This window comes from Larimichthys crocea, chromosome I, assembly GCF_000972845.2.
Source record: "Larimichthys crocea isolate SSNF chromosome I, L_crocea_2.0, whole genome shotgun sequence".
NCBI lineage: Eukaryota > Metazoa > Chordata > Actinopteri > Sciaenidae > Larimichthys > Larimichthys crocea.
The window spans coordinates 18461191-18486743 of NC_040011.1; the positions used below are offsets into that span (position 1 = coordinate 18461191).

At 40.7% G+C, this 25553-nt stretch overlaps 6 protein-coding genes and 1 pseudogene across 18 annotated transcripts in view; 6 read left to right on the forward strand and 1 right to left on the reverse strand.

The window, feature by feature from the left end:
* Positions 1 to 1825, reverse strand: part of pikfyve (phosphoinositide kinase, FYVE finger containing) — a 32506-nt gene extending 30681 nt beyond the window's left edge. For 5 of the 9 annotated variants that reach the window (XM_027281917.1, XM_027281924.1, XM_027281918.1 and 2 more), the window contains exon 1: positions 1692 to 1825. In XM_027281917.1, coding sequence (XP_027137718.1) covers positions 1692 to 1810 — 119 coding nt within the window. In that variant the 5' untranslated portion in view covers positions 1811 to 1825. Of the gene's footprint in view, positions 1 to 1012; positions 1158 to 1613 lie in introns of those variants that run through there. The other 4 variants (XM_019270173.2, XM_019270174.2, XM_019270168.2 and 1 more) reach the window with 4 other exon arrangements.
* A 1841-nt stretch (positions 1826 to 3666) lies between these two features.
* sgo2 (shugoshin 2) lies at positions 3667 to 11092 on the forward strand. Of its 4 annotated transcripts, none has more exons than XM_027282745.1 (9): positions 3667 to 3819; positions 4016 to 4142; positions 4235 to 4410; positions 4499 to 4573; positions 7003 to 7076; positions 7199 to 7350; positions 7469 to 9424; positions 10252 to 10363; positions 10463 to 11092. In XM_027282745.1, exons 2-9 carry the CDS (start codon positions 4061 to 4063, stop codon positions 10593 to 10595), a joined length of 2760 nt encoding a protein of 919 aa, XP_027138546.1. In that variant the 5' UTR covers positions 3667 to 3819; positions 4016 to 4060; the 3' UTR covers positions 10596 to 11092. The 4 variants fall into 4 exon arrangements, with proteins under 4 accessions (XP_027138546.1, XP_027138540.1, XP_027138532.1 ...); XM_027282739.1 differs by having other exon boundaries at positions 3670 to 3819; positions 4033 to 4142; positions 10249 to 10363; XM_027282731.1 differs by having other exon boundaries at positions 3671 to 3819; positions 10249 to 10363.
* A 98-nt stretch (positions 11093 to 11190) lies between these two features.
* On the forward strand, positions 11191 to 15301 carry c9h2orf80 (chromosome 9 C2orf80 homolog). 2 transcript variants are annotated; one of them, XM_010747782.3, is made up of 8 exons: positions 11191 to 11512; positions 11609 to 11687; positions 11819 to 11901; positions 13073 to 13163; positions 13496 to 13573; positions 13748 to 13835; positions 14441 to 14550; positions 14803 to 15301. In XM_010747782.3, exons 1-8 carry the CDS (start codon positions 11472 to 11474, stop codon positions 14869 to 14871), a joined length of 639 nt encoding a protein of 212 aa, XP_010746084.1. In that variant the 5' UTR covers positions 11191 to 11471; the 3' UTR covers positions 14872 to 15301. The 2 variants fall into 2 exon arrangements, with proteins under 2 accessions (XP_010746084.1, XP_027138556.1); XM_027282755.1 differs by having other exon boundaries at positions 14808 to 14882.
* A 269-nt stretch (positions 15302 to 15570) lies between these two features.
* LOC104932526 (gamma-crystallin M2-like) lies at positions 15571 to 17145 on the forward strand. Its single transcript, XM_010747775.3, has 3 exons — positions 15571 to 15677; positions 16125 to 16367; positions 16663 to 17145. Exons 1-3 carry the CDS (start codon positions 15669 to 15671, stop codon positions 16936 to 16938), a joined length of 528 nt encoding a protein of 175 aa, XP_010746077.1. The 5' UTR covers positions 15571 to 15668; the 3' UTR covers positions 16939 to 17145.
* Positions 17146 to 17785: 640 nt separating this feature from the next.
* On the forward strand, positions 17786 to 20077 carry LOC104932527 (gamma-crystallin S-1). Its single transcript, XM_010747776.3, has 3 exons — positions 17786 to 17821; positions 17943 to 18185; positions 19610 to 20077. Exons 1-3 carry the CDS (start codon positions 17810 to 17812, stop codon positions 19880 to 19882), a joined length of 528 nt encoding a protein of 175 aa, XP_010746078.1. The 5' UTR covers positions 17786 to 17809; the 3' UTR covers positions 19883 to 20077.
* Positions 20078 to 21141: 1064 nt separating this feature from the next.
* LOC104932528 (gamma-crystallin S-1) lies at positions 21142 to 24405 on the forward strand. Its single transcript, XM_027279320.1, has 5 exons — positions 21142 to 21150; positions 22013 to 22291; positions 23126 to 23430; positions 24045 to 24107; positions 24290 to 24405. The coding sequence occupies exons 1-3, from the start codon at positions 21142 to 21144 to the stop codon at positions 23396 to 23398; spliced, it is 561 nt and encodes a 186-aa protein (XP_027135121.1). The 3' UTR covers positions 23399 to 23430; positions 24045 to 24107; positions 24290 to 24405.
* On the forward strand, positions 24274 to 24977 carry LOC104932534 (gamma-crystallin M2-like; annotated as a pseudogene).
* The last annotated feature ends 576 nt before the right edge of the window (positions 24978 to 25553 follow it).

The window sequence follows — 25553 nt, forward strand, 5'->3', positions numbered from 1 at the left end:
GTGTTAGGACTCTTAATCAAACTGTGACCTCTCTGTCAACAACAGCTTTCAGATGTCCATTTTCACACTCGCAGCATGGAGATTCTTTCATCCAGCCTGCTCACATAGAAACTACTTGCCATAGCCAACATCTCACAACAACTCAATCAGAACACTAGAACTACACTCAGCACTCAGGTGCATCAAAATCAGTACTGCGATAAACCACGAACACAAAGCACTCTGCACAGCTGTGGACCACTGAGCTGACAGTACGTGAGGTCAAACATAAGCCAGACTCAACCCATGCATATTCTTGCTGGTCAGCTGCTACTGCTGCCATTAAACCTGGATGTACATCACTGCTTATAAAGTCAATACAGCCAATGTGGAAATAAATAATAAATCAAGAAGTGATATGTGTGGATTCTGCAAAGCAGAAGAATGGCCCTTAAAGGAAGTCCAACTACAGGAAGCTTAATCACGAAACAGAACTGAGTGTTTCAGCTTTAGAGGCTCTCTCATGTGGAACACATGTGACCTCATGCAAACTAAAATGAAGTGGAGTAACCATGTGACACAATACCACATCTTAAAATGAGGAAGTCACACGTTTCAACAACCTGCTGAATACATATGAATATGTTTGATAAAGATCACAGGAGAACTTTCAAACACATTTGTCTGATTCTGGTTCTTATTGGAAGAAAATTAGTTTGATTTGAAATGTCAGTTTTCCCTCAACTGGGAACAGACTTAAAACAATGATGACATGTTTTACGGTTCGTTTGTTTTCTGTCCTACAGCTTCAGTCTAAATGTGAAGCACATCACACAGCAGACCTGTCACTGGATCGCTCGACACATCGACCATATCGACAACTTGACTCGAGCTCAGAGAGCTCAGCTGATTGGTCGGTTTCACTCAGCTGACGAGTCTCCCCTCTACAGCCGTACAAATCTACCGTCCCGGTTCCACGTACTGACTGTGTGTGAGACAGGAACACCCCTTTCACATCTCCCACAGCTCTCACCCTTTAAAGAAAGCCACAGACTTTGAGTTTGCGACGCACGCCATGTCGGATCGTGTGCGGAGGAAACAGCAGAAGCGGCATCACGTTCTCCTCCTCGTCATGTGATCATAACAGGCCGGAGCATGACTGCTGTGCCTGATCCTGTAACAAGCAGGGACCGAGCCCTGCTCATCACACAGTGCACACACACACACACACAGTATGTCATGCTGAACTCTTGGACGGGCTGACAGTCCGCGCACACACACACACACACACTCTCTCTAACTTGGCTAGCAGCTGTCTTGTAGCTAACTAGCTATCAAGTGTAGCTAATTGAATTACAGTGTATGAGTGAGCGTCAGTGTGTTTACTGTCTGTGACATTCAACCACATCACCTCATCGTTTCATTAGCAGCAACTACGTCCAACACGAAATACCAACATAACATAATATACATTGTTATCTGACGTTAGCCAGCTAGCTTAGCGGTATGTACAGTACTAATCAACAGTTAGCCCCCGGTGCTAATTAGCCGGCGGGCTGCAATAATCTGATTCTCGGACCAGCTGGCTCATGAAATATGAATGAACTGCCATGGCAGCAGAAAATGCTAATTACCTGTCCTGTATATGAGTTTGACATCAAAGTATGAAGCGCTCCGAATCCGCACACATCTGTTATGTTAATGTTAAACACCTGAAAAGCCGACTCCCGTACACGAGCAGGCCCGACCAATGGAAAGCTGCACCGCTGTTGTGATGGAGAGAACAGGCAGCACAAGTCACACTCAGAAATATCGATTGTTGTGGCGTCATAACGGACACATTTGCAATTTCCTGCCGGCAAGCCTGTTACAGTGCAGCATTAGATTTGTTCGGATAGTACTTGTACAGAGCTGGTCGACACATACAGATGAAACAGAACTGTGTCAGCTCTATCAAAAAGAAACTGCAGCTCTGCAGCCTGCGTGAAGCTGTACACACACTGTATACACACAATGTATACACACTGTATGCACAGTAAATGAATTTGACAAACTCTTAGACCAGAACAAAATTCTGTTTTCTTGGGGAAAACCTGACATCGTCATGGTATCAGGCAAATATTTCAGAGCACATCACAGACTGATGGAAAACCAGCCAAACATATACTATATTTATTTCATAAGGAACATCAACTCACTCTCACAATTCAAGTCTGCACTTAAAACCCACCTGTTTAAAATAGCCTTTTTCATCTGATTCAATTGTATTGTCCTATTTTAACCTGTTTTTAATGTTGTATTCTTGGAATTTGATATACTTTATGGTTCTTTGTTTGCGTCTGTTATTTGCTATCTACTCTCATTTATTGTAAGGTGTCCTTGGGTGACAGAAAGGCGCCTATGAAATAAAATGTATTATTATACTGTACTGTACTGAGCTCCTTCAGAAGGGAGTCCACTTTTTCATGTTTTCCTCATAGATTGACAAGTATATAAACGTATATAAATACAACCCTATACAGTCTATACAGTATGCAGCTTGGAGGATTTATATTTGACAATGATGGATGATACGTGCATGTTAAAGTACAGTTTCTATATTAAACTGTAAATAATTTGTACTGATGTTTGAATACACGATAAGTTAACATAAGATAACATGACATGACATAACGTAAGAGACTTTAATGATCCCACACTGGGGAAATTCACTTGTCACAGCAGCTCATATACATGAAGATGATGAGAAATTACTGATAAGTAAGTAAGAAATACATTAAAAAAAGTAAAGCTAAAGGAAGTCATGAAGTCATGCTGGTGTTGAAGAGTGTGCCAGCTGTCTGAATGAAGGACCTGTGTCAGATCTCCTTCTTCCATGGTGGGAGTAGCAGTCTGTAGCTGAAGGAGCTGTGTTGGCCTTAGTTTGGTATAGTCAGACAAGTATTAACTGTGTTGCCCTTAGTTTTATATAGTGAGACAAGTATTAACTGTGTTGGCCTTAGTTTTATATAGTCAGACAAGTATTAACTGTGTTGGCCTTAGTTTTATATAGTGAGACAAGTATTAACTGTGTTGGCCTTAGTTTTATATGGTCAGACAAGTATTAACTGTGTTGCCCTTAGTTTTATATGGTCAGACAAGTATTAACTATGTTGCCCTTAGTTTTATATGGTCAGACAAGTATGAACAGTTTTAAGAGCCTTTGAATTTATAGAAAAGTATACTGAGTCAGTGTACTGTTTGATCTCCTTTGTGAAAAAACAGGCTTTTTAAATGTAAATCTGCATTTATCAATCTGATATTTAGCTGATAAATCTGAAAGATTATAGTTGAAAATAAAATCTTGAATTAAGACATATGTTAATACACACATACACACATACATACATACATACATACATACATACATACATACATACACACATACACACATACATACATACATACATACATACATACATACATACATACATACATGCTACCAAAATAACAATATATAATAATATAAAATAACAATTCATCAATAAATCTGTTGATGCAATAATTAGTGTGATCAGTTTGTTTTCGGTAGTTTCAGCGTGAATAACGGCCTGGGCGTGGATGTGCCTGAAGAGACAAGCTCAGGGGAACAAAGCGCTCGGGTTTGTCGTCTTCTGATTGGTCCGCAGCTCTTTGGACACGCCCTTACAGCGCACGCGCGGAAACACGGCGCTCTTTTTTTGTTTACGTTCAAAATGGAGCCCGCTTAGATTTTCATGAGATTTCTCAAAGTTCTGACGGAATCTCTCTGAAGAGCTCACGGACGTCACCAAGGATCTACACACACACACAGTACAAGAGGTAAATCTGCTTCTGCGTCATGTTCAATAAAGGTGACGTCACGTTCTGTCCAAATGCCGGTTACAGCCGTTGGTTAATGCTAGCGTCCGCTACGTAACGTTTGGGCCAAGAACGGACCTGTTGTCTGTCCGCTCGTCCTGTGTCAGACATGTTCAGTTTGTGAGTTGATGAAGTGTTGTCCGGGTGTTTGCTTTAGGTTGTTGATTCCTTCAGTCACGCAGCTCTTCGTGTTCATCACGCCATGTTACCTGCGAGGACAATGACGTCCATGACGGCGTCCAAGAAGGCTGCAGCTGCAGCGAAGGTCAAGAACAAGATCCTCAGTGAGTCTGCCATTCATCTGAACACGCTCCAAAGCAGAGAAAATGTTTTTGTGTTCTGTTAATGATGTGATGCTTCTTTGTGACCACACCAGACACCTCCTCCTTCTTCAGGGTCTCCTTGAAGACCAACAACAAGGCCTTAGCCAGAGCGCTGGAGGCGCAGAAGGAGAGGAGCAGCCTGCTGGAGAAGGAGATCGTGTACCTGCACAGACAAGTGGAGGCTCTGTGCTTCGAGCTGGCCACCAGGAAATACAAGCACAGGAAGCTGGTCAGTTTGTTTTGGATATAATGCACAGACCACCAGCAGGGTTGATATGATTGTGTTGACCGCAGTCCATCCTGTTTTTCTCTCACAGCTCCTCATCTTGAAGAATCTCCATAGCAACACTCTGGAGCACTTGGACATGGTGGCTGACCTCTTCTATGACAGTGTAAGGATTCCCCTGACTAAGCACTGATGACTGACTAACAGTTGCTGTTCTTGTGAGGCGAATACGGTGCAAAATTATGCTCAAAACTAGGACACTGGAATGTTATTTAAAATAAGTTTTGCATTTCCTGTAATATTTCTGACAGCAAGATAATAAGCAAGGTAAAAGAATGCTTCAAAACCTCTCAATATTAGGAAATATTAGGAGGCGAAGTGCAGATCAGGAGTCCCTGTTTTTTTTCTTTTTGTTTGCTTCATGAACCGCTTCTGTTCAGGATTCAACAGCAGTCAAAAAATAAATGAATAATAATCTTATCAGGAATAATTCTGTGTACAGAGCAGCGTACACTGCTGTATTTTAATAATGTCATAATGGTGGAATATGGTTTGACAAACACTGTTACCCCTTGACAAAAGATTAAATGTGTAATAGCAAGTAATGTTTGTTTCAATGAGACAAGTCACTTCAGGAGTGATTCCTATCCACACACACACACACACACACTTAAGGGTCAAGTATCAATCGAACTAGTGATCCTCTAGATCAGTGGTTCCCAACCTTTATTTTCAGGGACCCATATTTTTACCATTGTAAGCTTTGGTGACCCCCCCCACACACACACACACACACACCACCACCACCACCAAGAATTCTACATAAATTGAACATCAGTTTGTCACGGCAAAAAATACATTCAGCTCGAACTTTATCCATTGCTTCTACGAACCCAAACTCTATAAAACATTCTTGGTATCCTCTCTTTCTTTTTTTGACACATTCCTCCGCAGTCTCTCCAACCTGCGGCGTAGCCATCTTTCCCCTTAGCTCAGTAAGTTGCTAGGTAACAGTGACTGCACGAGAGGCAGTGACGTGATATGCGAAAAATAATTTTTTGTCACTTTAGTTAGGCTACTTTAAACAGAATAAATGTTTAATGTTGTACTTCAATGTTGTTGCTTTTTCACATATTAATGAAATGCTTTGTCATTTATTTATTATGGTTATTAAAAATTAAACCCCTCAAAATCAGGAGGGCTTCGCGACCCCCCGTGGATCTTTGGCGACCCTATTATGGGGTCGCGACCCATAGGTTGGGAACCACTGCTCTAGATGACCTGTTTTACCACCCCAGGAGGGATGGATGGCGGTATTATGGAAAGATGATAAGAATTTATATTGAACTACTGCCCACTGTGATGTCTCAGGGTGTGAATGTGTACATAAACTTGTCTTTAAACATGTGATTTCATTGTTACAAGAGAGATGCATACATAAATACAAACAACCTAGGACAATACAATCACAAAAGGTCCAAAACAAAAAGTTGAAATTCATTCAATGGGATTAGACTTTACTGTTTTAAAGTCCTTCATAATTATTTTGTTGCACAATGCTGTAAAGCAGTCTGTCCATGCACAATATTTACAGATGGGCTGTTGGAATCGGGGTTCAGTACAAATCAGGATTGATGTTTTGGCGAGGCAGGCTTGAACCTAAAGCTAGAGTTTTCAAGGTCACAGAGGTGACTCTTCTTTAAACCTTTTTAGATCACAAACTCATGCCACACACCTAACCTGCTCTGGAGGAGGTTCTGTTCAGAGTATTTGATTTAAATCTCCACCCTTTCACGAATAATCTCCTTTTTATTCACTATTCACAAAACACTGCAAGAACTATGAGTATTTTTCTTTAGAGACAGAGGTGATCTATTGGCTTTTCCTGATGATATTCTCTATGAGAGATGTTAGATTATTTCCGATAAGGTAATATTTCACATGCATGCTAATTTTGAACTGCATGTTGGTAATGATACCAGATGAAGCCATGCGATTCTCATTCTCATCTGTATCAGACCTAATAACAATTAGTATTAGAGTAATATTTAACTATGCTATATTAGTTTAAAGTTCAAGAGCTCTGCAGTTTAGAAATAAGATTAAAAATAAACAGGAGGCGTTGAGTTATAAAAGAAATATCAACTCATAAACTTATGCATTAGTCATTTCTGGCTAGCATTCCTCTCATGTGTAATTTACAACAACAGTGTTGCTGTTTCTTCATAGCTTTTCCATTATAACTACGTGCTTTACTTGACTGAAGGAGGTGGCATTAGATGGCTCCATTTTGTGCAGAATAAGAGTCAAATGATTCACTAAACACTCCGTTTTATGGATATGTAAACGTTGATAAACACCGCCGTGATGCCCATTTTTGTTGAGCCAGCTGACACACAGAAAGCCTGGCTATGTTGAACTTTGTAGTACACACCTCTGTTCTGTTGTTGTTTGAAATTTGAGAAAGAAGTCAAACACTGAGGCAGCCATAACAGGAGACCTTTATTGTTGACTGGATTTCACATATTTACAAGATTAAATGAGCAGCAAGTCAAACGATACCATCTTTGATTGTGACTGCTTGTTTTCCCACAGGATCTTCCTAAACTACGTGATGAAGTCACGACCTTATGTGGTGACCCTAAAGAAGCAAATCTTGTAGTGAGAAGGTAAGCAAATACTGTATTCAGATTGATCTGGACTTTGAACCATTTTTTGGTTTATGCAGCTGTGAATGACATCTGTGTTTCTTTCTCTCTGTCTCCCTCCCCCCACTCACTCCCATTATTAGTCTCACAGATCAGTTACCTGCTCAGCCACAAGTTTCAGGTACTTTGTTGTGTCCCCTACAAAAAGTAACTGTGGACTTACCTGATAAAAACATCTGCGCAAATGTTCTCAATATCCAGAATCGACCCAGAAACTCCACTGATGCCTGCAATGGTACAGAGCTTTAAACATATATTTTGTTTGTGTTAATCATCTCAAGTTGCTGTGAACTGACCTGAGATACTGATGTAGAGTTCCCTGGAAAAGTAATTGCTTCATTTCTTTTTCACAGATAACAGAGATGCTGAGAAAAGGCGTTCAAGCCTGCGTACACAGACAGGAACACTGTCAAGCAACCTAAGAGATGAAGTAGAGAGGCTGTCAATGATGTTTTCTCAGCCTAGGTTTGATATGACTTCAGTCCCATGTCCTCGGAACAGTCAAACCTCCTCCTCATGTGAAAAACCCAAGCCAGCTCTCGCTGATGATGTTCACCTTCCAAGTAGCTCAGTCATGGAAACTGAACCGGCACACAGTAACAAAGAAGAGAAGACTGTGCTCCTAAATACAACAATGGAGATGACTCTAAGTAATCCTGCTGAAATAGTCTTTGTGGAAACCAAGGCCAACAGAACAGGCCGTGTCGGCAAGCCGAAAGGCAAGAAGAAAAAGGAGCAGGCCTGTGGGTCAAGTGAGGCTGAGAATCCACAAGTGAAGAACTCTGAAGATTCTACGTTCAGTGAGGCTCCCACTGGCACTTTGTTACAGGCAGATGACCATGCTCCAGAGGACATTAGAGGCTCAGAGGTTATTGAGCTTCAGTCACACAAAACACAGAGTGTCTCTACATCTCGTATACCCAAATGGAGCAAGTCTGAAGCTGGCAACCATCAGAGAAGGGTCAAATACCAAATCAAGTCAAAAGCAGAGTCCTGTGACGTTATCTTACCAGACCTGGGCGATTATTTTACAGATCCTGAAATTCAAATGTCAAAAGCCAGAGAAAGTGTTAACTTGAATACTGAAGAAGAATCAAGGTCCAAAATCACCTGCAAGAGGTCCAGGAGTAAAGGAAGGAAGGTGTCCTCGTCTACCAGGACACCCTCTTTTGTCCCTTTCCCTTTACCACTGCATGAAAGTGAGAGCAGTGTGTCCAAACTGGAACATATCTGTAATGAGGTGGAAGAAGAACACGTGGGCAGTAAACTCCAGGGCAACATGAAGACAACTTCAAGATGCAGAGGGACGTTTGTTATCTCCATGGACTGTGATGACACGGCATCAAACAGAACATCAGCAGAAGTGCACGCTGTAGAACAGGACTTAACACCTTCTACAGCTTCCTCCTACTGTGAGGCAGACAGACTGTCAACAGTAATAAATAAAAGAGTCATGTGGCAACATTCAGACTCAAACACACCCAGGTGCAGCGATGGACCCTTTGTTGAGGAAACACAGAGCTCCTGTAAGCGTCCGTGGCTGGCCACGCAGGATTCTGGAAGCCCTCGAGATGATTTGAGTAGCAGCGATAACCATGAAGTCCTCCTGCTGGACCCCGGCTGCACTTCAGGAACAGAGTTTCAGAAACCTAAAAAAGCCAGGAGAGAGGAAAAGAGTCGATCCAGTAAGAAGAAAGCTTCACAGAGGGAGGACTGTGTCGTTCAAGTAAATGAGAGGAAGAAGAAGAAAAAAAGTAACCGTAGCAACAACAGGTTGAGATCTGAGGAGGATGAAGCATGCTCTCTTGGAGACCACATTGATGCTCCTGAAAAAAATAAAGATCAATTAGATGACACAATGGTACAAGTGGTTGACTCACACTCTGACATCAATGAAAAGGATGACATCTCTGGATGTTCACGTGATTTAAAACCCAACAGGTCAAAGTCCAGAACGAAGTCAAATCCAAAGCTGTGCAGAAGAGCAACCAAGCTGCTCACAGAAAGCAGAAATCTGAGGGAGACGTTTGTTGTCTGTCGGCGTAAAACTCAAGACGGTGTTTCACTAAACAACCCGAGGACGTCTGATGTGTTCCACGCCTACAGTCACACGATGGACACCAGTGATGAGGCAGTTCATCAGAATCTTGGAGACCTGCTGACGGACGAGATGCCACCGTGGCTGGCCATGGACGTCAGCACTGTTGATAATGAGGTGGACACCTTTTTCGCCACTCCCAGCAGGGAGACCTCACACAGGGCAACAATGCTGGACGAGTCTCCTGCTGTCACAACTGAAGCCTCTCCAGGTGTGTTTCACATTTCCTCAATAGTTCAGAATGATGCTCTGTTTTTAGTGTTCCAAATTCAGAATCAGAAATACTTTAATAATCGCAGGAGGAAATTATTTTTGTTACAATATTCCAGTTTAAGTTAAATAAGTAATCATCAATTACGAATAAAATATAAATATATAAATACATACATTAACATTAATTTACATCCATCCATTTACATTCCATTGATGGATGTAAAGATGTCGCGTGGGCCACAGTAGGAAGACGATGCCTCACTGTGGGTTTTAGTTCTGACTGGGTGTGATGAGAAGACCTGAGAGCTCTTGAGTGTTTATAGGTTAAAAATAAATCTAATAAATAAGTAGGACTAAGACCATTAAGAGATTTGTAAACCAATAAAATAATCTTTACCATATGACAAGATGCTGAAAAATATGTAGCCTCCAATAGCTGAATGTAATTTTCTTGCACTCAACCAGGAGGTGATAAAAATGTATTACTGTGGTTTGTTGTACATCTGATATTTTGTAAACCTAAACACTTCCACAGGACGGAAGTTGCTCCTCTTTTTGGAATAAACTCCTACACCGTGGAGCCAGCAGGAATGCTTGCAGCCATGCATGTTGTTGCTGTGTGTATCAGTATCATTATGTCAACAAGGCAGAATATTGCCATTATAACGAAAACTAAACTATCAAACTTCACTCCATTTACCTCCACTGCCTTGTGAGAGCTGAGAAAATTTTGAGTAAAACTATCTTCAAGGCTAGAAAACTTTGTGACCAAATTTGTTGGGGAAAAAAGGTTTTAACTAAATTCAGATTTTTGTGTTCCAGCAGGAAGAGTCTTAACATCACTCACCAACACCATTGCAAACCCTGACAGTGAAAAAGGAGGGAGACTCAGGAACCGAGGTGGCATGGTCAGTTATAAGGAGCCGGCCCTCAACAGGTGAGGACATCTTGTCTCTTCTCTACTTTAGTATTAATTCTGTCAGAACAGCAGTGAGTAAGAATTGTATTTTTTTCTTTCTTTTTTTTTTTGTGACAGCAAAATCAGGCGTGGAGATAAGTTTACCGACAGCATGTTTTTGAGCTCGCCGGTGTTCAAGGATCGCAAGAAGAAGAAACAGAAGAAGACAGAAACCAACCCAAAGATGAAAAGTTCCATTTTGACGGACTGATTATTTTTCTTTGTCCTTAAGCTGGCTCGTTTTAATAGTTGGTTTTCTTTTAAAGTCTCCATCTTTTTAGTCAAAGTTCAAACAGACCAGATGGAATAAATGTGTGTTCGTGCAGTATTTAATTGCAAACATTGAAACCAGTCTGTATGTTCTGATAACTGCTGCACCGCGTATTCCCAGTGATGTGTGGACGGTAATTGTCTTAGAGATTGACAGGAGGGTTGGTCATCCATCTGGTCATTCAATCCAGGCTGTTCACCTGAGAAGTCTGTTCCACATCGCTGTGAAAGGTTACCAGATACAGTGTAGCATGACTCCAGCCAACTCCTTTTTTGTCCCATCATGTAAACTGAAGGTCTGTAAGCTGTTTTTGCTCCTCAACAGTTAACAGTTGTGCAGAATTGTGTGGTGAGTACAGATGTTTGCATGTCAAAGTTGTTTTAGATATTCCATTGTTGTTGTTGTTGTTTTGTTCATTAAAGTGTTATTGCACAGGACAGCTGGATTCAGTTTTGGATTTGTTGCACTCAGCTGTTTTACCATTACATATGGAGAATGTCTTTTTTTTTTCTTCTTTTTTTTTTTTAAGGTGGTCTAGAACTACTGGACAGCTGTCTTATTTTATTTGTTGGTAGCTCTCTGTGAAGGCTCAACAAGGTGTCATGTTCCTGACTGTGCTGCACTGCATGCTCAGCTGTGAATTAACCCTTTGTTATAGCCACCAGTACATCTGTTATCTTCACTGGGTTTCCACCTCCCTGAGTTCAAATCATCTTCCTGGTAATGAAGATGAAACCACATTCAGGAAGTTAGGAAACTTTCATATGTTTTACTGTCTTTGCAGGATTCCTACATGAAAGAAAATTAATTCAGAAAATGGAGGCAAGGCAGCTGAAAAGAAATGTGGAGGCCCTGATGTGAGTGGATGTTTGAAGCCCAGAGATGGCTGAAAAGAACAATATGAAGCAGATTTAAAAATGACAACTGATTCATTCATTTTCTAATCTGAACAGTGGTGATTACATCGGGCAGAAGCTCAGAGAAAAGTCTTTTGATCCAAAAGGAAGGGAGATCTCCATACTGGATGACCTGGTAAAAATGTTAGAGAGAGCTGATCACTGTGACTCCAGAAGATACAAAAAATGAGTAAAAACACTCCTCAAGTAATAGTTGCAGCAAGAACGTCCACGTGGCATTGGTATGTATTTGTTTGTATGTTACAGGCTCACTATGACCTGGCCATTAGTGTTGCCCTCTGGTGGTTGGACAGAGAAGAGGGACGGGATGTGCTCGACAGAGACATCATGTAAGCTGCTTGTGTTTTTACGCACTATGATGGCAGTTCTAGCTTATTTCATATTTGAACCTTTATCAGTTCACATGAAAAGCACTGACCTGTTGGTCTTTACAAATGTGCAACCAGGCACGTTTCAAACCCACACAGTCTTATTTCAAATATCTGCTGAACTGCAGAGAAATGTCTGATGCTGCACTTAATCATTGCATCACTGTTTGATGCAGTGCCATTTGTGAATATTTCTGTGAATCTAAGTGTTGTATAACTGGTGTTGAAACATACTGTGTGAGAAACAGGTGGAAATAAAAAAATGTAAGCGGTTAAATTGTTGAAAGAACTACATAAATATGAGAGATCAGAGCTGGCCTGTGACAGAAGTGACTGCTAATGTCTCCTGACCCAGTGGGTAACAACCCTGGTTGGGTTCTCTGGCTGCGTCTGCTGACTACTTTGTATTCACGTCCATTAAAATTATAAACCTGTATTAAAAAAGTCCCTGAATGGTCCAAACAGCTACAATAAGTGTTCAATCTTTTTACTTTTTATCGTGTTTTGAGTTTAACAAGCAGGGGTGTATAACAGAAGCCAACATGGTAAGAGAAGTTCAGACAGATTCTTACACGTCAGAAATAACTTTCAAAATGCAGAGAATAATGACACATCAATACTATTTAATTTACATTAAAACTAATATCCTTGATATTAAAATTTCTACATTCTCTCACAAATTCTGAATGTGTGTGCCTGCTCCATCCTGCCACGGAGAAGTGGGAGCCAGTTGCCTTTGGGGTTAGAAAGAACTGAATCAATGTCAAAGTCGTTGATGTTTCCATGGGCAGGTAGCCACACCTCCTCTGGTATTTCCCAGCACTGTCTTACATCATTTGAGTTAATTTTAATGGAGGTTATACCCTCCTATGGTTCGATCCACATTTTTAGAAGAATAGTGCTCTTTATAGGCATGTGGCAAAAACCCAACACATTATCCCAAGAGGGCAGCTGAACGGGAACCAGAATGAAACACACAGTACACTGTTCAGTCTAAAAATAAAAGCTCAAGCTGGCCCGAAGAGGGACAACCTATTAACTCCACTTAGTGGACACTGAAATGTTTTAAATTCACATTCAGTTTCCAAAAAAAGTTACTGTATGTTTTAAATGAAACTTTCCTCTCTTCCAGTGGAGCAACAAGCAGCTCAGGTAGTGCCCAGTACCCAAATCGCTTAGAACGGGAGGCTATGATCCTGTCGTCCTTTGCTGGAATTATTATGGTGAGTGCAGCTTCTTGATCTGCAGTAAAGTTAAATATGGGTATCGTCTTAGCTGGACTTTGAGTTTTTCTTGACCACGTGTTTATTTTCCTTTTCGCTGAATTTTGGCGTGTTAAATCTGAAGTACATGTATGTCCTCAGCAATAATTGCAATCCTAGCTCAAGAAGAAAGGCGCAGTTTAAATTCTAACATGACTAATCTTGGTCCAGTCACGCTCCTGAGGTTTGCCTCATACAGGGAGCAAATGTGTTTACTTTAACTGTTAAACCGCTATGAAGTATTGGTTTTTGATTTGCTAGTTGCTAACCTTTGCACAACCTTCCTGCTTCAGAATAGCCTCCCAGTGGAGGAGATCTTGGCTCTATACAGGTGTAAACCAGCTGCCTCATACCCCAACCATCAGTCCAAGGTACAAACGTCCTGGCTAATATTTCACTCTCCTGTTTAGAACAAACCGATTCAGTATGTGTCTCATTATTTTGAGTCAACTTTCTTTGGTCTTGTATCTTTCTTGTTGTATATTTAATAATAATAGTAATATAATACTATAATAATGGTTTAATCTACTGTTTTTCTACCCTAGACTGCAATCGTCTACCCCTTCACTCTGTCCTACCATCCATTCGCCATGCTCGGCTCTTACAAGGCTGTGTACCACTCCAAGAAGCACAGTAAGTGTGTGCAAAATGTGTCTGGTATTTATTATCTGGCATTTTTAACACAGTGCTTTCCTAACTGTATTGGCTTCTGACCCTTAGTAGTCAAACAATGCCTATTCATGAGCCACAGGATGCAAACTTGCTGCCATCTCATCTTCATTTAAACTGTTTTTGGAATTAAAAAGTAAAAGTCTCCGATAGTTCTCAAGAAAATGAAGCAAAGTTTTGAGAAAAGACAGAATAAATTAAGACTATCTACAGAGTTCTTTGCTTTTAGCTGAATTTTCATTTCATTCAGAAGCTTGATTTAAAAAATGTTCTCAAAGACCACCATGACTGCTGAACAACACCATGTGTTTGAACACTTTAGAAACAATAAATAAGTTGGACCATGTGATTGTTATTTAGCTTTTTTATGTATTCATATTCAGATCCCTTATTTGAGTAAAAGTACCAATACAACATTACAAAATTACTCCAATGTACTTAAAGTGTTTTTATCACCACGAGGCCCCATAGATTTATTCTGTGACTTCTTTGGGGAGTCCTGACCTGCTATTTGGGAATCAATTATTCAACAGACATGTTGATTATTCTAATATTAGCATCTCTCGTAGATCTAAAGTTGAAACGATGGCTGTCTGAGAGGACAAAGTCTAATGCCCCGCCTGGACGAGTCTCAGTGCAATCTTCATCATCGTCCTCCTCGTCGCACTCCTTCCTGAGTGTGAGTAGCCATTTGTATTTGACTATCATTATTTAAATCCAGAATACTTCAGAGGAAAAGAAAATCTGAAAATTACAGGACAACAGGTCTTGTAAAAAGAGTTATTTGTCTTGTTTCAGGTTATTATGACAAAAACTGTGGATTTAAAAGGAAGAGGAAGTTTCCAGAACAGTTTCTTTGGCCTCTGCTGCCACCCTGTGGATCTAAACAGACATAATCTGTATCTAATGCTCTCCTCTCTATCACTGTCAGGACAGCAATGATGGCCACGAGGAAAGAACTACGCGCTATGAGGGTTCACAAGAGTCTCTGCAGGACTGAAGACACCTCCTGCACTCACTTCTGCTGTCTTTACTTTTGTTGTTCACTTCATTCTGTCACACTGACCGTCTTTAAGAGTTGTTGCAATTTTCAGCATTTGGAGGCTGAGAGGTGATGAAGACAAATCTTCATTAACACGTGTGATAATAACATTAAAAGGATGGTGATTGTGGCTGATAACCTGTTGTACTGTTGTGTATCCAACTGAACCAAATGACAAAACTAATGTTAACTTGCTCTGAACAGTAAAGAGGAAACTGATTTAGACTATGGGTAGGAACGGGTATTGTTTAAGTCATATGGATTCCAATAAGATAATAATGCATTTAATGGTATCACTAACAATACAGTTGGACTTTTTCCCTGTACTGATACAGTGATATTATAGACATTTTTTTGTTATTTTCAGCATTGTCAGTTGCCACTGTTTCTAATTCAACAAATGGTTGACAGCTGTTTTGTTTTGTGATGACCTTTGACATTCTGCATGGACCAGTTCAGCCACTTGATGATGGATTAGTGAGTAAAACACCTCTCTGATGTGCATATCAATAAAGAGGGCACAGTGTGGGTCAGTAATTTGCCTGGTAGGGGGTTTTGCATTGATGATTCAGGGTTTTTTGCTGTATGCCCAGGATCAAGACTCTTGGCAACGATGCCAGCACGTTAAATCCCTGCTCATTGAACAAACACCCAATGTGTGATCTGCCCACCCTTTGATTGAGGTTTATATAGCAGGGCTCTGGTCGTGATTTCACCATTTTCAGTAGCGGACTGGCTCTAGCACACTTTCCAGGATGAGTAAGGTAAGATCGTGTTTTCTGTCTGTAATGGTCTTCACAAACCTGATATTAAATATAGAACCTGTAATGTGAACAAACTGGAGGTTAAATAAAGATAAATTCAGGTCTCTTTGGAAAAGGCACCAGTGTTGATTGGAGAAACTAACTTCCATAGACTGGTTGAAATGTAATACAGACTGAGCCACAGGTAAAACTTTGGGCTTTGGCTTTTACTGGTTTTTATGTTGGACAAAAACTGTAATTTGGTAGTTCTTACAACAGGGACATGATTAAAAATGCACTAACAACTGTATATTTAGAATATTGATATTTTATATATATTATTTTCTTTATTGGAATGACCATAATGAAGCACAACATTGCCAAAACAGGTTGTGCAAGCTTTACACTGAACTTTTTATTGTGACAGACCAAGCTCTGATTCATCCCTGCTTTCTCTCCTGGACGCAGATCACCTTCTATGAGGACAGAAACTTCCAGGGTCGCTCCTATGAGTGCGACACCGACTGCCCTGACATGCACCCCCACTTCAGCCGCTGCAACTCCATCAAGGTGGAAAGCGGCTGCTGGGTGCTGTATGAGAAGCCCAATTACACCGGCTTCCAGTATGTTCTGACCAGAGGAGAGTACCCAGACTACCAGCGTTGGATGGGCTACAATGACACCATACGCTCCTGCCGCACGTACTCTTATGTGAGTAAATGTTTTGCTTCATTTAATGCTTGGGAAGTGTGTGAACTAAAGACACTGAAGGAGATGAATGGATGCAAAACCCTGTTTTTATTAGCCCATATGTTCTATGTTTTTTTTATTTGGTGAAGATACAAAGCATGCATGAAATTCCAAATTGACATGTCAGTCTTGCAAAAAAATTGTGTGTAATCATCAGGAGATTTAGGACAAAGCTGAGCATTTAGAACCACAGACACACAGTCCGAAGTACAGTTCCTATTCTGATTTGGTATTGTCCTTCACTGTGCATCTCCAGACCAGCCAGGGCCCCTACCGCATCCGCATTTACGAGCGTCCCAACTTCCAGGGGCAGATGGTGGAGTTCAGCGAGGACTGTGAGTCAGTGCAGGAACACTTCCACAGCCGTGACATCTACTCCTGCAACGTCATGGAGGGCTACTGGACCTTCTACGAGCACTCTAACTACCGTGGTCGTCAGTACTTCCTGAGGCCTGGAGAGTACCGCAAGTTCGGTGACTGGGGGGCTACCTGTGCCACCACCGGGTCCTTCCGCAGAATCACAGATTTTTAATCGGGAACCTGGCTTGATTTTATTTACATTTCAGTTTCATCAAAAACAAACTTTTTCCTGTGTACTTCCTCCTTTAAAAGACATTTATTTGTGGAAACTGGTAATGTTAATAAAATGATGTGTCTCATACAGTAAGGAGTAGAATGTTTGATTTGATTATGATTAATGAAATGACCCGGCATATCAATATGATGTTAAATAAATGAATCTATTACAAACTACTTACTCGGTGCTTCTCTCTCAATACATATGTTGAAGTTTTTTTACACAAGCCCCTGCTTTCCACACTTCATAATTACTTCCACTGTTTTCATCTGAACATGAGTCATAAGTTGGACTTAAGCGTGAACTCTAACATTAATGCAAGCTCCACACTCTCATACATACTATAATAACAATATAAGAAGATTTAGAATCTCTAGTTAGAAAAAGAAGCATGAAGCGATGTCAGTGACATTCAAACAGACAGAAAACATCAATAGTTATTATGCACACCAATCATCTATTACAATCTACAATACAGAGCATATTTCATCATTTATTCAAGTACCTATCAAATTTATTTCAGTTTCATATTTTGTATATGAATCCATCCCATTTAAAAAGAACTGAAGATGGGTAAAAGAGCTCAGCATTGACTGTTCCAGTGCATGTCCATGTGGCTCTTGCTAGAAGCTGCACAGTGTCAGTTTACTCTGACAGAGGACGTGACAAACAGGAGTGGGAAGACTCCTGAGTTTCTGCTGACACCGGGCTTCATTTAAATAACAACACACACGGCAGCACCTACTCCCACAGGGTAAGGTATATAAAGATGGGCTGTACCTTTGTAATCAAAACGCAAGAAGTGGTTTGACTGACAGCAGCAGCTATGATGGGAAAGGTTTGTGTCCAATTTTACATTACAAATGAAGATAATGACAAGTGTAGCCTGCTACATACTGATTAAACAAGTGTGAGAGATGAGCTGAACGTGACAAGCTGATGTGTTTTTGCTCCATCAGATCATCTTTTACGAGGACAGAAACTTTGGAGGCCGTTACTATGAGTGCATGGGCGACTGTGCTGACCTGCACTCCATGTTTGAGCGCTGCCGCTCCATTAGGGTAGAGAGTGGCATGTTCATGATCTACGACCGCCCAGGCTTCATGGGAAACCAGTACTTCATGAGGATGGGAGAGTACTCTGACTACATGGGCATGGCCGGCCTGAATGACTGTGTCAGGTCCTGTCGCATGATCCCCATGGTAAGGCCCTCAGTAAAACAACATACTTATTTTGATCTGTGTCACTATAATCCAAACATCACATCAGTGAACCTCTTAACTATATATCTTAAAGTGCCTCTAAATCTTTTTAGCAGGAAATGAAGGTGAACAGAATAAATAAATTTGACCCTTAAGGGACAATTTGACCTAAAGGGAATTCATTGTAAACAGATGAAAGTCAAGCACCAAATTTTTTTGCTCCTGCATAAATAATTAAGCAGCCCCAATGAAAGGTAAGTTTAAAATAAGGCAATTTTTAGGAGATCTTAATAAATTTAAAAAAGGGGAGTCTGGATTTACATTTACATTTACATTTAGTCATTTAGCAGACGCAATTTATCCAAAGTGACTTACAGAGAAGGGAACAGTAGGTAGTGCTAGGAGAGAAGGTAATCTCTGAAGAGCTGGGTCTTTTAAAGGTAGAGAGGGACACCTCTGATCTGGTAGGAACTAGTAGTGCGTTCTACCAACAGGAAACAACAAACGAGAAAAGTTTGAATTGCCTTGAGTGAACAGGTGGCAGAGTCAGGTGTCGCTCATTGGAGGAGCGCAGTGGTCATGAGGTAAACGAATTTAGATTTTGACCTTTTCCTTTATTGAACTGCGATTAACAGAATTGAGAAAGGGAAACTGTACATTTCGACTTAAAATGAATGCTCACCCAAGATTTAGGGTAAAGGATACAGTATAGTGCTGTTTTATAAAAAAAAAACCCCAACAATTTTACCTAGTAAAAGTTAGTTTCACTTTTAGTAAAGTTAGTTTCACTTTTAGTAAAAGTTAGTTTTAGTTTCATTTTAGGTATCAAGAGTTGGTTTAATTCAATTTGTACACTCAAGCTAGTAGCTATTGCTTAAAAGAAAGTTATATTAACTTTATATTGATACAGTTTTTATATCTCTACTGTAAATATAAAGCTCCTGTGAGCAGCTTGTTAGCTTACCTTAGCATACATATAGAAACAGCAAACCTGACTGTAAAAAGGAAACAAAGGCTGCCTCCCAACTCCTCTGTCAGTAATGAACTTTTATGTTAGTGTAAAATACAATTCCCAGTGTTACAAGGGGTTGTGGGGGGGACTTCTTTAAGCCTGGGAGTTGTCAGGTAATTACAGGGCTTGAAGGGCTTTATGCTAAGCTAACTAGCTACTCACAGCAGTTTATTCTTTACCGTACAGACGTGTGGTATCAGTATTCTCAACTCTTGACGAAGCAAATAAGCGCAAAATATTAAACTATTCCTAAAACCAAGATGACTTTTAATGAGGCATAATGTTCTTTGACATTAGAATTTATGATACAAAGAGAGAATATGACTTATATTGTCATACAAATGACAAATACCATAGCCTCCCTCATTTGACTTGTCAAGATGTGACCCTTTGACCTTCCTGCCCTCTGTAGCACAGCGGTAGCTTTAGGATGAGGCTCTACGAGCATTTCGACATGGGAGGTGAGATGATGGAGCTCATGGACGACTGCCCTAACGTCACGGACCGTTTCCGTATGTCCAACTTCAACTCCTGCAATGTGATGGACGGCCACTGGCTCATGTACGAGCATTCCAACTACAGAGGACGTCACTACTACCTGAGGCCTGGCCAGTACAGGAGCTTCAGCGACTGGAGAGGCAACAACTCCAGGATCGGCTCCATCAGGCGACTCATGGATCTCTAAAGACGGAAGAACGGTTCTTGTGAAATGTCTGCTGTTTGCCTTGTTTCACACGCTGAATAAAATGGCATCAGTGCTCAAGTGTTTTCAGTTTTGTTCTTGCTCTCTGCATTTGGCGGGAATGTTTCCTCATGAGGATGCGATGGGGTCATGGCCTGACATCCTGACTCTCATCAGAGGCTTGAATAAAATACTGCAAGCGCTGACACTTACCATACCAAGACTCAAGCGTTATCTGTTGTGGAGCTAACCCTAACCCCTAACCCTCTCACTCACAGTACTTTTCATTGACACTTTAGGGAATATCACTCCAAGGTCCATTTACCATAATTTTGATCATATCACATGCTCTTCTTCAGCCAATGGAGTTCACGCAGTTGTGTTTCTAAGGTCAGAAGGGGACCTTGCTCCTCAGCTTTTAAGACAACAAGAGTTAGAAATCCTCTACTGCAGAATAAATAAGAAATGACTTATCTACCTTTAGGTATGTTGTTTTGAATAAATACAGAGTTAAATAAACACAGGAAAAACTGATTTTCAAGCAGTTTTTCACTGGTTAAGCAGTGTGTAGTTACTGTGTATGGACCTCCACCAGAGGTCAGCAGTGGAGAGTTGAAATTAGACACACTGCAAGGACAAACTAACGTTCTCTTGACAAAAAAAGTAAATAAAAATCATTTATATTGGATAATATCATACAATACACAGCTAACATATGATATGTAATTGTCAATGTTAATTCCTTTGGTACTAATTACCTTTACAATACATGAAATCTAAAACATAATTGAGACATAAGTGAACACAATGGTAATGTGCCGTTAACATTAACATAAATCTAGGTCTCTACTTATAGTAAGAGAGGTGAAAAAAAAAAATCCATACCAAGAACTCCACTGATGGCAGATGAAATCATCCATAACTAGAATCAATCAGCATGAATGAATGAAAAAGACTGGGGCCTAATTTTAGAAATACAAAATCCCATTTAGTGACGACAAAGAGTTCAGCACTGTTTCATACAAAAACCAACAAAAACCTCCTGCCGCAACACCAAACAGGCTGTCCGCTGTCACCTTACAAACATAACCACTGAGCATCTCTTCAGGATAACACAGAGGGACACATGCCAAAGATTCCAGCCTATTACAATATGAATGACTCGTGCAGAGTCTGCATTCCCCATTCACTATATATGTGACAGGTGGGAGTCTTCAAAGAGCTGGATGGATCACGTAGGGCAAGGCACGGGCCAGGCAGACATGGGGAAGGTAAACATCACATCCTAGCACACACTCTCAGGAGGGCAGCGGGGATAACAGTATGCTGTTCATGTTGGTACACAACGAGAAAAATGCTCTTATTGCAAATTAAACAAGATACTGACAGGCCTCCATTTTTTTATTGTTGCTTTTTTTTATTAAAAGGGGAGAAAGTGGATTGATGGTAGATTATTGCATTTTGCTGCCATCATAGTTTCTTCTTTACACTAGGAGGGGGAGGGGAGACGACAGGGAGACGACAGTCTGCAACTGAATCACTAGATGTCACTAAATCCTACATAATGGTGTTGCAGAAATATGTACTGTGTATTTCTATTGGTGAACAGGTTTCTGTCTGCTGATCAGTATGGATAAAATAAAAAATCAATTTCAAAGCAAATGTCAGGTTCAGACAAACAACTGGACCCACAGAGCAGATCAGAGACTGACAGGTGTGGTAAGGTGGTTTATTGACAGTCCAGATTCGGTACACAAAAGGCAGTCAGCGGGGCAGAAGTACAAAATCATGAGGCAGGAAGAAAGTCCGAGAACAGGCAAGGGTCAAGAATCCAGAACACGGAGCAGACAGGCAGAAGTACAGGACGCTAGGCAAAAACGGGTCAAAGAAACAAACAGGGTTGGTACACGAGGAATCTATGATGAAAACGCCAGAGAGCTACTCACAAGGAAGAAGACAATCTAACAAGGACACACAGGGAGAGGCAGGCTTAAATACACATGAGGGGAGGAGCAAACGAGACACAGGTGAAAACAATGGGCAATCACAGGGAGTAAAGACACCAGGACAGAAACACAAAAAGGAAGTGAGGGAAACCAAAATAAAACAGGAAGTCTACCCACAAACTAAAAGCCTGACAGCAAAGCCATTTCGATTTCCATTGTCCAGATCACCTTCTATGAGCACAAGAACTTCTCTGGGCGTGATTATGAGTGCACCTGTGACTGTGCCGACCTGACTTGTCACCTGAAGTCCTGCAACTCCATCCGGGTGGAGAGTGGCAGTTTCATGATCTATGAAAAGCCCAACTACAGTGGTGACCAGTACTACCTGCGGAGAGGAGATTATCCTGACTTGGGTGACTGGAAGGGTGTCATCGACTGTGTCAGCTCCTGTCGACTCATTTCCATGGTGAGCAAGCTAAACTTGAAACCAATTATATCAATTCTCTGACCAGATCAATAGACCCTTTTTCACAGCAGCCATTTTGACATGAAATAGTAGGTAAACACAGGTGTTATTCAGGTTAAACTGAGTCAGGGTGCTGCTGTGATGCATGTCGGCTCACTAGAAAGTGTCCGCTGCACTAAATGGAACAAAACCTTTTTTGGTATCATTAGGTAACACCTGCATTGACTCTACTATGTCATGTCAAAATGACTACTGGTTGATGGAAAAGGTCTATTCATCCTTACAGTTCTTCATTTCAAATTTAATTTTTTCAGAATTTCACAACGTGACTTTAGTCTGAAAACGACAGTGTCTACAGCACTACAGTGATTGTTGCCAAATGCTAAGATTAGCATGCTAACACACTAATATATGTATGTTTACCATGGCCATCATCTTAATGTAGTGTGCTATATTAGCAGTAACCACATAGTACAGATGAGGCTGATCAGAATGTTGTTGTTTTTTTGGGCATCAAAAAATGGATGCATTAAAATGTTGACCTGATGGTGGTGCTTAATAACACTGTCAAGTCACAAGTATTAACCTCATGGTTAGCAAAGTGTCTTGGATTCACTTGGACTATGACTGTTTCTGCAATGTTTCCATCCATCTAGTGATAGTTCAACAGACATTCCATCCCTGTAGCAATGCTCTTAGCTTCTATCAGCTTTCAAACTCTCAAACTTGGCTTTTAAATTGATTCATCGTCTGTTGCATAGCCTAATGCAAAATGATATATAATTCTGTTCTGTTTCTTACTTTACTAATGTTCCCCCTTTGATTCAAAACCAGGAGTCTGGGTTGTTCAGCATGCGCCTGTATGAGCGCATTGAGTTCGGAGGTCAGATGATGGACCTGGTGGATGACTGTCCCAGCGTCACAGACCGTTTCCACTTGGACAACATCTTCTCCTGCCACGTGTTCAAAGGCAACTGGCTCTTCTATGAGCACCCAAACTTTCAGGGCAGGATGTACCTGATGAGGCCTGGAGATTACAAGAGGTTCAGCGAGTGGGGCGGCAGGTCCGCAAGGGTCGGCTCCATCAGACGTGTCATGGACTATTGATTCTATTTTGAAGAGCAAGCAGGTTTTGGACAGTCAGTATGCTCAGATACTAGTCTACATGACTATAGATGGTGTAACATTCTGAGGCTCCGTGGTGATATTTGGTCAGTTTATTCAAGGATTAGGACTAAATCTGAAGAGCACACACAACAACCAAACGTTTTTGATCAAACACCGTACCTTGATCACCACTGTAATAAAGCAATTACACAATGCCTTCATAGCCCATTCAATTTTGTAGCTTTTGTAGAACTGCAATGATTATAAGTAATCTACGATGAGTGAGAGTATTTCCTTCACATAAATCTTAACATCTTATTCTGCCTCTGACATTATATTTATGTCTTTAGATTGCACAGATTATCGTGTCTCAACTGTGAATCATCAATTTGATCTTGCTGATGCTTTGTAGTACATTCTATCAATCTGTTGTACAGTGGCATTTTCTAGTGGGGAATTGTGATGAACATGGAGGAAAGAACAATAACTCATTACACATCAAGAGTCATCCATACATAAACAGATTTTTTCCACCCATACACCCCTGATACTCCTGATCTATCATCGCTGTGACTGATATATTTGAATGACAATACTTTATGCTGTGCATTCACACAGCTGGCCTTTCTTTCTTTTTTTTATAAAGTGCAGTGGCTTGGCTCAGGGGAAACATTGACCAGTAATACAGTCTGATACCAACATGGGAAAGGTAAAGAACATGAAATGTTATGGTTTAATGCTGACTTTGATTTTACAGAATCATTTTTTAGTTAAGTTTTTGTATTTCTGCTAGAGATTCATGGCACTGTGTGAAAATGGAAACTATCTGTATGTGTGTGTGTGTGCGTGTGTGTGTGTGTGTGTGTGTGTGTGTAATGATTACTTCTGCAGATCATATTTTACGAAACTTCCAATGGCATTCTCATGAGTGCAGCAGCGACTGTGCAGATCTTCACCCCTACTTCAACAGATGTAATTCCATCAGGGTGGAGAATGGCTGCTTCATGATCTATGAGAGGCCCAACTATATGGGCAACCAGTATTACCTAAGGAGAGGAGAGTACGCTGACAGCCAGCGTTTGATTGGAATGAACAACTGTGTTAGATCTTGCCGTGATCCCCCAGGTAGGTCATAAGGGTGCAGACAGGCTGTTTGTGGTAAACACCTACCTGCCTTACCTGTCTTCAAAACTAAAATATCTCTCTATGTCAAGGTATGTATGAGATAGATATATTATTTTACTGGACATTTTAATAGCAGTTTTCTATCTTGTTCCAGCACCGTGACTCCTATAGGATGAGGCTTTATGAACGCTTCGACATGTCTGGCTAGATGCACGAGCTGGCGGACGACTGTCCAAATGTCCAGGACCACTTCAGCATGTCTGACTTCAACTCCTGTATTGTGCTGGACGGCCACTGGCTGCTGTATGACCAACCCAACTACAAGGGCAGAGCGTACTACCTGAGGCCTGGAGAGTACAGGAGATACAGTGACTGGGGAGGTGCCAACCCAAGAGTCGTTTCACTTAGAAGAATCATGGACTTCAACTGAAGACAAGCTTCATCTTTCCCCAAGTCGAACACGCTATTTTCCAAATAAACTTTAATTGCTGAATGAAACATTATGTTTTACTGTGTGTAACTGCAAGCTGGGGTTGTTAAATCCGGTCACTTTAAAGAATAATTACTACAAAATTGTATCACCATTTTGTAAAATACAGTCACAGTCTGTGAGTGCAGATTTATTCTTCCAGTTGAACAGAAGTTTTAGTTCATACAGTTTAGTTTAATCTCCTCTGTTTAGGCATAGCACACCAAACAATGCCAAAGTTGCCCTCTATACTTTGCGCTACTTGATTTGATTAGCTGGTCTCTAGTTTATTCATATAATTAACATTAAATAAAACAGTGAGACTATGTGAGACAGGAAACCGACACAAAAATAGGACCTGAATGTCACAAATACAATGATTGTGAACAGAGCCAAGAGCCAAAATCAAAGCAGGACACAGTACAAACACATATTTGTAGATACAAAGCGTAAAAACTATTTTAAGCAAATAAAATATAAAGAAAAGATAAAAAATAAACTGAGTTGACAAAATGTACCTGTCACACCTTTTCATTTATCTTAAAATACACATATAGATTA

Excerpts from the sequence above, each read along its gene's own strand:
- LOC104932528 (XM_027279320.1), top strand. Across the intron at positions 22,292-23,125 it reads CCTGTCGACTCATTTCCATG|GAGTCTGGGTTGTTCAGCAT; the intron begins GTGAGCAAGCTA and ends ATTCAAAACCAG.
- LOC104932526 (XM_010747775.3), top strand. Across the intron at positions 16,368-16,662 it reads CCTGCCGCACGTACTCTTAT|ACCAGCCAGGGCCCCTACCG; the intron begins GTGAGTAAATGT and ends GTGCATCTCCAG.
- sgo2 (XM_027282739.1), top strand. The coding sequence starts at position 4,061 with ATGTTACCTGCGAGGACAATGACGTCCATGACGGCGTCCAAGAAGGCT. Across the intron at positions 7,077-7,198 it reads GCAAATCTTGTAGTGAGAAG|TCTCACAGATCAGTTACCTG; the intron begins GTAAGCAAATAC and ends TCCCATTATTAG. Across the intron at positions 7,351-7,468 it reads CTCCACTGATGCCTGCAATG|ATAACAGAGATGCTGAGAAA; the intron begins GTACAGAGCTTT and ends TCTTTTTCACAG.
- LOC104932527 (XM_010747776.3), top strand. Across the intron at positions 18,186-19,609 it reads CCTGTCGCATGATCCCCATG|CACAGCGGTAGCTTTAGGAT; the intron begins GTAAGGCCCTCA and ends TGCCCTCTGTAG.
- c9h2orf80 (XM_010747782.3), top strand. The coding sequence starts at position 11,472 with ATGGAGGCAAGGCAGCTGAAAAGAAATGTGGAGGCCCTGAT. Across the intron at positions 11,688-11,818 it reads TCTCCATACTGGATGACCTG|GCTCACTATGACCTGGCCAT; the intron begins GTAAAAATGTTA and ends TGTATGTTACAG. Across the intron at positions 14,551-14,802 it reads CGTCGCACTCCTTCCTGAGT|GACAGCAATGATGGCCACGA; the intron begins GTGAGTAGCCAT and ends TATCACTGTCAG.